At 54.9% G+C, this 9198-nt stretch overlaps 1 protein-coding gene across 4 annotated transcripts in view; it reads right to left on the reverse strand.

The window, feature by feature from the left end:
- The window catches only part of ANKMY1 (ankyrin repeat and MYND domain containing 1), a 49287-nt gene extending 40089 nt beyond the window's left edge, over nucleotides 1-9198 (reverse strand). The window contains exons 1-4 of one of the 4 annotated variants that reach the window (XM_047721580.1): nucleotides 9075-9187; nucleotides 8349-8520; nucleotides 6050-6242; nucleotides 4110-4253 (exon numbers count right to left, since the gene is read on the reverse strand). In XM_047721580.1, the coding sequence (XP_047577536.1) occupies nucleotides 4110-4253; nucleotides 6050-6242; nucleotides 8349-8503 (492 nt within the window). In that variant the 5' untranslated portion in view covers nucleotides 8504-8520; nucleotides 9075-9187. Of the gene's footprint in view, nucleotides 1-4109; nucleotides 4254-6049; nucleotides 6243-8348; nucleotides 8521-8908 lie in introns of all 4 variants that reach the window. The other 3 variants (XM_047721578.1, XM_047721576.1, XM_047721577.1) reach the window with 3 other exon arrangements.

Below are 9198 nucleotides of genomic sequence, written 5' to 3' on the forward strand. Positions count from 1 at the left end.
GTGTGTGGGGGATATCACGTGTGGGCTCATCTCAGGGAACCCTTTGCCACACCGGGGGGCCCAGCCCAGGCACCCCAGCAGCATGGGGGGCAGAGCTGCTGGGCACTGGGTCAGAGAGACACCAGAGGGCATGAACTGAGAAGGCAGGAGGAGGAGGGGGAGAAGGGAGAGGAAGAAGAGAGCAGGAGGGGGAGGAGGGGAAAGCTAACCCTCCCTTTCAGCAAACCCAGCGGAGCACAGTGATTCCTGGACCTCCCTGGGTGCTCCCACTGGGCGGGATGTTGTCTGTGCTGAGCGGAGGATGTATGGAGCGGGAACGGCCAGGAGGGTCTTGAAAGACAATGCCAACCCACCCCCCAAAAAGGAAATTGGGAGAAGGGCTCCAGCACAGGGAGTTCAGAGAGAAGCCCCCCTTCCCAGGAGAGCTGCGTGCCCCCTGTGCTGGCACTGAAGGACAGCTGGAGGTCACCGGGAGGACCAAGGAAACAGCCTGGGCAAAACTGCAGGGGGCTGACCCAGTGGGGGCATCTATGTCCCTCTCAGGATCTGTGTGCTCATCTGTGAAACAGACCAGGGCTGCTGTGTCAGAGCTCTCCAGCTGCAAGCCCCAGGGCTGGGCACGTGGGATATAACGCTCTGTGACACATGGCCCTGCCCACAAGAGCTTGCAGTCTAGAACAGGCCAAAGAAATGAGAAAAGAATGAGCAAAATGCGTTGAGGATGATTTCATTGTGCAGGACTCTCGGGGAAGGAGGAAGGCAGAGGACTTCTGGAAGAATCTTCGGGGCAGCCACAGGGCAGAAAGTGTCACCACAGTCTGTGAAAGTGGCTTGGGGGGGGCAGTGCACATGCAACCTAGAAGCTCCCGGTCACTGAGGAGGCATGAGCCACAAGATGGATGGGCAGGGAAAGACTGGGGACAAGGCAAGGCAAGAGGTGCAGGGAGGCAGGCAATTGGAAAAGCAGCTGCTGCAGATCTATGAGGAGTCCAGAGGCTCGTACCCCAAGAGCTGACCCAAGAGCTTCCCTTCTAGGAATCTATCAAAAGGAAATAATCCCAACATCCTCTAAGCTATGGTCACACATACATTCACGACGGTTGCAGAGCAGCAGACCATAATAATACTAACAGCTACAATGCTAATAAAATACAATCCTAATAATGGTCATGTCTACAGGATGCAACACGACACAGGCTTAAAAATTTGTCTTTGATACACATTTATTTGCAATCAAACAATACCCTTCCAGGAATGAATGTATCCGAAAGATCTCCAACAAAAGCACAGAATGATTAACGAGCGAGACCTTCACCGCTGGGCCCTTTGGCACAACAAAGACTGGAGAAAGGCTCCCATTTTGGTCAATCCTTCCCAACCAGCTATAAGGACACAAGATGCCCGGATGACGGGAAACGTCGGGCAACCATGGAAAGCGTGCAGAGCACACGTCTAAGTGGGAGGACCTCGCCCGGCCCGTGTGTGCACATGCGAAAATAAAGCACTAGAAACAATCACCAATGACAAGAGCGGACACCAGAGAGAAGAGTAGGGATGGATGCCCAGCTCCTCTGGGTGGACCCCATTTGCTGGGTTTGCCTTCAGAAAAAAATCAGGTTTTTTACATAAGTACAAAACAAGATTAAAGCAAGATTTTAAAAATCAGATCCTAAAAAATGAAAGCAAAACAAGTGAGTGCAGCTCTACATCCAGGTGTTGGATTAACTGAGCAGAGAGGAATTCTGTTCCATGACTGTGTTCCACATTCCTGAGGGGTCAGCTGCGGGGACAAAAGGAAGGCAAAGGAGCACTGAGTTGCTTTCAGGAGTCATAGTGGGGGTCACAATGCTATGTTATTATTCTGAAACTGTCATACATATTTTATGATGTAAAACAGGTAAGAAATGTTAATGGTTAGAAATGATTTTTAAGACCGAGAGGAAAGATATGCAAATACAATACCATGGCTGTTGAGTAAAAAACCAGGGGGAAAACTGGGGACTCCTCATAGCAAAATGTGAGAAAACCACCAAAGCCAGCTGGAGCTGTGTCAAGTGCAAGAGCCAAACTCCAGGGGCTCCCGCGGGCGGAAGAGCACCAACCAGGCCTTGAAGAGCTTAGCAACTGTGATGTATGGAGGGAAACCAAATCTGTTAAAATCCATGAGTTTGTAAAGACACGAAACCCCTTCCCTAAGCTCCATGGATCACCACTGAAGAACATTAGATGGTAATCACCTTACAACTCTGACAACCGGCAAAGAAAGGGAAATGGTCAGGGGTCATTTTGCTTTTCCCATTAAACTACCTCCAAGTAACCAAACAGCTGATGAAGGGTGTCATAAATCAAGGAATTCTGGTCAATAAAAGGAGGAATTGTAGATTTAGAATGTCGCCATCTTGCAGCCTCTCATGAAATAATGGTCATTGATATTCTCCAAAATCACGCAAAGGGAGGCGATGGGACTGCAGACCCCGTCCCCCACCAGCCAATCCTGACACTGCATGAAGAAAAACAACCAGACCTGTGTCCCGCATGGGGTTTCTGACAAAGACGCGAAGGCCAGCAGTGGAAAAAGGACAGTCTTCTCAACCGACGGCCCGGGAACAACTGGACACCAGCACGTGGGGGCAGGGGAAGGGAGGAGAACCAATCCCCGTGTCACGTGAAATGCAAAAGTTACCTCAAAATGGATCACAGACCTGAATGTCAGCACCCAGACCATAACATGGAGGCGAGAACACAGACGAAAAGTCTTGGTCACCTTGGGTTAAGCTAAGATTCTATAACTAGGATATAAAAAAAAACAAGAACTAGGAAAGAAAATTTGATAAGCCTATGAGTGGCTGAAATGAGAACAGCAGACAACACCAAGGGTGGACAGAACGTGGAGCAAGGACAACGTTAACATCTGATGGGCTAAAATGGAATGTGGCACAGCCACTTTCGAAAACCACTGGGGTATGTCCTGTAAAATGCGCCACACACCTAACACGTGGCTAGCAATCCCCGCCCAGGTATTTATGCAAATGCAAAAAAAAGACAGGCACATGAGGACTTGTAATCCAGTGTTCTTAGCAGCTTCATTCATAAGAACGAAAAACTGGAAAGAACTCAAATGTGCGGCTCTCCGCGAAGCAACGAAGACTGTGTCATATGCACACCATGGGATACTGCTTCCTAGTAAAAGAAAGGAATTGCTGACATATGCAAATATGTCTGAATCTCAGGGTCATGGGGGGCTGGAGGGCGGGGCTACACGTGCACACAAGACACCATACATAAATGTGTGTAGCAGGTTGATTCACAACCGCTCAAAGCTGGAAACTAGCCCAGAGCCCGTCAGCTGGGGGGACAACGGTGGCCGAGCCAGGCGCTGCCAGAGCGCTCAGCGCTGGGGACTGAGTTTTGGACTCATGGCAATGCAGGTGGATCTCTGATGCCCTTTGCTAAGTGAAAGGTCTACGTACTGCATTTTTTTAACAGGACATCCTTGCAGAGGCAAGAGGACTGGCTGAGGGCCGGGTGGGAGAAGGGACTGTCCCAAAGGGGCATGGGTCATGTCAGGGGATGGAAGTTTCCTGTGTGTTGATGGCAGTCCTAGTTACAGGGCTCTACACCTGAGAAGGGGTAAACCAATGTGAATGGGTTTTCCTGGGAGGACGTAAGAGGAGGAAAGGTATGTCATTGGCAAGTTTCAAGACGCCGTATGTGAGATGATCTGGTTTATGCATAAAAGCTAAACATTTATGGTGCATTTACAGTTGACTCTAAAGGATACACAGAGACTGATATCCAGCCCTGCTCTGGAAAACGGGATCTGGGAGAAGCCTGTCTTCTTGCCGGGTTCGTCTTCTTCTCATGAGCCCTATTATTGTATCTTATTCCTGGTATGTTTTAATCTTCACAAATAACAAAGCTACCACTTGGTACACAAATAAAATTCCCCAGAACCTAAATATCCTTTGATCCGGTGGCCTGGAGGACCCCAACCCTCCCCCACACAAAGGGTAGCCCTGCCCCTCCCCTGCACATGGAGCAGCCTCGCCACCCCCTCCAATACAGGGCATCCCAACCCTCCCCTGCACAAAGGGCAGCCCGGCCCTCACCTGGAAGAGCCTGGTCTTCTGGAACATGGTGCCGTAGCCTTCTCGGTAGCTCAGGTAAAACATGCCGGTGAAACTGGAGCCGTCAGGCCACAGGTAGGTGCCCAGCCCGTGGCGGTGGTCGCGATAACACTGCCCGCGGTAAGTCTGTGGAGAGAGCCCAAGCTGGAGGGCCTGAGAAGCCACTCCTTGCCACCCCCCAGGACCCTCCAGGAAGCCCTCCAGGCTGGCAGCAGAGCAGCCCCCGGGGGTGGTGCTAGCCACGCCAGCCACAGGTCCCCTCCAAGTCGGGGAGCACGGTGTCCATTACAGGTGGTCCCTTACCTGTGTAGAGCAGGTGCTCGGGGGTGGGTGCCCTGGTGGCCACGGTCGCTCCTTCCCTCCCGCCCTGGCCCAGGCCAGGGAATGTGCACAGGTGTGGCTGCAGCCAGGACAGGGTTTGGGTGGGAGCCGGCTGCACGCAGGAGCTCTGACCCAGGCTCAGCTCCATCCTCCTGGGCTCCTAGGCAGCAGGCTGGCCCAGGCAGCAGGGAGGCCACCAGCCTCAGGGTCCCCTGCGTGGCCCCAGGGACAGGCTATGAACCCTGGCTGGGAACCCTAGAGTGGCTTTGCTTTTAAAGGCCTCCATCCTGAGCCATGGGTACAGGCCTCTATCTGCTCTGTGCCGAGCCCCACAGATGTCAGGGGCGGATCTGTCCGAGCCTGCCCCTCTGCAGGGGTCTTGGGAGGAAAAAAAGAATGTGATGCCCATTCTGAGCCCTTTCCAACCCCCAGACTGCTGCTGGTACATGGCTGACAGCCTCTGTCCACACCAGGAGTGGGCTGGGTCCAACAGTGCTCACAGAACATTCTGGAGGAATGAAGTGGGAACTGTTGCTGGCTTGCTGTCCCTTCTCTTTCCTCTGGTCATAGAGAGGACTACCCATGGGGTTGGTGGTAGACTGACCCCAGCCCCCAGACACATGGTACCAAGCCTGGCCAGCCTGAGGACTCCTGCCCTTGACCCGAGCCCTGACTTGGGTTTGGCCACAGGACCCACACTCCAGCCAGACCAGCGCCCTGAGTGGGCCTTTCCTCTCTCCCAGGAGTGTGTGATGCAGCTCCCGTGGGCTTGCCAGATGGTAGAGGGTCACTCTGGACCCTCCCACATGAAGATGGGGAGAAGGAGGCCCAACAGAGTCATTGGAATCCGTGGATCCAGCCAAGCCTAGGGCAACATGACCCCCAGGGATGGACTTTTCAGTTCCAATAACCAACAGAGGCCCTTTTTAGTCTCCCCGGGGTTGAATGTGAGCTCAGTAATGGTTCCTGGGGAGCCCGTCCAGCCCAAGGACACTTGCCAAGTAGAGAGGCACAGGACTGGGGCTGTCCCTCTCCCACCAGCACCCATCTAATTTACATGGTTTTGTGGGAGCAAATCAGAGTCCACCCAACTTTTCAAAAAATCTTAACTTGCACACTTCTTTGTGTAGAACTGCAAGGGGCAGGCATTTAGCATTCTGGTCACTTGGGTGTGTGTGCACAGGGCGGGATTTCTCTCCACTCCCTGGGAGAAAGCCCCGGAGGGACCCTGAAAGTCTATAAGATTTCTCTCTAGACACTTCTCCAGTGAGAAAGAGGTTAGCCTAGCACCCTTCCTGCCAGTGGTCTGCAAGTTCACCTCACACCCCTCTTAGAAGAGAAGAGACCAGGGGCGCCTGCGTGGCTCGGTCAGTTGAGCGTCTGACTCTTGTTCTCAGCTCAGGTCATGCTCTCAGGGTTGTGAGATCAACCCCATGTCTGGCTCTGCGCTGAGCATGGAGTCTGCTTAAGATTCTCTCTCTCCCTTTGCCCCTCCACCCTGCTCCCTCTCTCCCTCTCTTAAGAAAGAAAGAAAGAAGAGGCAAGACAGCAGTGGCTGGCTGAGCCTGGCCAGGAGGGAAGCAGCAGTGGGAGCCGGTTACCTCGCCCGTGGGCCAAGAGAATTCACCATGCCCCAGCTTCATGTCCAGCCCGAAGTCCCCTCGGTACACACAGCCGTCCTGCCACTCCTGCACGCCTTGGACCAGCTGGATGTAGGTCTCCTTCAGGTCCTGCTCCCCGGAGGGATCCTCAGACTCCTCCTCCTCCTCCTCCTCCAGGGCCTCTGGGATGTCTCTAGGGAGGTGAAGAGCAGGGGAGGGACACACTGACACAGGCCTGAGGAATGACAGTGTGGAGAACCCCAGGCCATCTCAGTTCTTCCTCCCAACAACCCCCCCCGGGGCAGATGCTGTTGCTACCCTCATTCTGCGAAAAGGGAAACTGAGGTACGGGGGTGCAGTGATGGCCCCAGGTCACACAGGAAGTGCGCAACCCTGTGTCTGTCCCACGTGCCTAAATGGCAGCCAGTTTCCTGGAGGCGCACCCAGCTCTGCTACCGGGAGGCTGACAGCCACCCTGCTCCACCTGTTTGCGGGGCAAGCCTTGTGCCCTCCACCAGCCCAGAGTGCTCCCAGCAGGGGCTTCTCTCCGGAGCCGGCAGCTGGTGCACAGCCGGGCAGGAGGTGGACACTGGCAGACTTGCATGGACCCGTGAATGGCCTAATGAAGGAGAGGAGCAGCAAGCTGACCCGTAGGACAGACAGACGGATGGCCGCAGGGATGGGGCCGAGAATGGGCACCAAGGTGAGGTTGCTTCTTTTTTGCTCTTGCTATCTAAAAGTACAAATCCTGACTTAAAAGAGGACCTACTCCTACCCCCATCACACACACAGGCCTCTCTCTCTGCCTCCCTCTCAAGTCGAAAGGGCTCTCTGGAGATGCTGCATCTTGGTGTCTCTGGTCTACGGACCTCTGCCACTGTCAGGTGGACAGTCTAGGATGGGCCTGGGCCAGTGTGACTACTGTCCTTCAGCCAAGGGGAAGTGTGGACATAAAGAAGCACATGAAGAGGGTGATATGTAGACACACGGAGAAGACAGCCACTTACAAGCCAAGGAGAGTGGCCTGGAGCACAGTCTCCCTCTCACCCTCAACAGAAACCACCCTGCCCACACCTTGACCCTGGACTTGCAGCTTCCACACTGAAAGACAATAGGTTTCCTGTGTTCAGGCTGCTCAGCCTGTGGCAGCCTGTCGCAGCCCCAGCAAACTCCTACACCACTTCTCCTCCCACTTGGCTACCCTAGTTGCTTAGTTCAACAAACAGGAACCAAGGGAAATGTTCCTTTAAAAAACAAATGGAGATGATTTTAAGATCAATCAGGAACGTCATTAACACAACCAGTCAGCTCCAAGGCCCACGGCAGGGTCCCCAGAGGCGGCCAGCTGGCAAGGTGAACAAGGGCTTGGCCACCCAGTTCTGCCACCAGACTGGTCCCTTCCCCTCTTGTGACTCAGCAACTTGCCTCCTCTGCAAAAAGAGGGCTCTGTCAGTCCGCTCAGACTATTGCAAAGCCCCACAGACTGGAGGCCTTGGACCGCACACATTTGTTTCTCAGTCTGGAGGGGGCCCTGAGGCTGGGGGTGCGGGCAGACTCCGTTCCCGATGAAGGCCAGCTTCCTAGTTCACAGAAGGCACCTGCTCACTTGTGTCCTGGTGAGGCCAAGAGGGAAAGCTTTAGCTTCTTCCTCTTATGAGGGCAGTAATCGTACCATGGGACCCCACGACCTTATCTAAATCTACTCCCTCCATCTCCAGGGCTGGGTGGGGGGCATGGAGGACAGCTGATCTGTGGGAGGTTGTGCTGGGCTTCTGTTGACAAATACAAGTCACCATGACATTGGGGGTGAGGCCTTTAACATGGATTCTGGCGCTGGGGAAGAGCCAGGGAGACACAGTTCAGTCTGTACCAGGGACAAATACAATAGGATTACAGGGTGGGTTTCACAGGAGGCCAAGATAAGGCTCTGAGGGCAGCGTCTGGCCCAAAGTAGACCTTCTCATGGTTATCATACTGTGAAGAAGCTGTGCCAACTTGGAAAGGCCACAGTATAAAGCCGATGTTCCTAAGGCCATGAGGAGGTGACACAGAAAGGCAGAGTGGGCGAGCTAGGAGGAGTGTGCAGACATCAGGCAGGGGGCTCCTTACCAACTGTTGTAATTTTCTTCAGTGGTTGCTGATACAACGTTAAGGTTTTCCTATCTCTCCAGAGAGGAGTTTTGAGGAGCAAAATAACTTTTAGCGGTTTTTAACACCTGCCCCAATGCTGGATCCCAGCTAAGTGGTCCCCAGGGTCAGGCAGGAACCACCCAGTGGGAGCCCCCACCCCACCCCACACCTTTTGGTAAAGAGCATCTCCATTGTCCTGGACATCTCCAGGGTTCCCTGGTCCTGGGTGGCAGCAGGCACGACGCCCCTCCCCACCGGCTGATTTTCATAGATGTTAACATCTGGGATTTCAGAATAGAAGGCTGAGGAATAACTATTCTCCATGCCTCTCGTCTTCGAACCTGGAAGCAAAGCCACGGACCCACATTCGCCCTCAGGGCTCCTGGCGACGTCCAGGGACTGACCCACAGCCCCCATCCGCCTCAGAGAAACAAAGCCCCCTCCCCCTAACCTAGATACCCCATCCTATTGGGAACTCCGGGAGAAACCTTCGCCAGCGCCTCTAAGGAGTCCCGGTCCCTCCCGGGCGGCGGGAACCACATTAAGGGCAGGGAGCCACCCTCCCACGACCCTCTTAGGGTCCTGTGTTGGGCTCAGTATTATGCCTGCTAATGGCCCCAGAGGGGCCACAAACAGCGGGCGCCCCCTCCCCCACGGGCCTCTGGAGCCAGCCCTCGAGGATGGGCCGACAGGTGCAGGGACGCGGCCCTCGCCGGACCTCACACTCACAGCCTCTCAAGCCCGCCGGGTCCCAAATAGCCTGCCTGCCCCGGGCCTGGGGGTCAGAGGGCCAGTCCCAGGGGACGTCGGGTGCCAGGCACGGGCCTCCGCCGCCGCCGCCCACGAGCTCCGCGACACGGAGCTCCCCGCGCTCCCGCCGGGATCCCGACCGCACCCCTGCCGCGGGGCCGCACCGAAGCTCGCAGAGCTCGCACCCAGCGTTCCTGTGGGCCCAGAACCGTCAGCTCAGAGCAGCCCCGCGCTGCGCCCCGCAGCCCAGAGCGTCGGGTTTCCCTGGA

The sequence above is a fragment of the Lutra lutra genome, chromosome 3 (genome assembly GCF_902655055.1).
Source record: "Lutra lutra chromosome 3, mLutLut1.2, whole genome shotgun sequence".
NCBI classification, from domain to species: domain Eukaryota; kingdom Metazoa; phylum Chordata; class Mammalia; order Carnivora; family Mustelidae; genus Lutra; species Lutra lutra.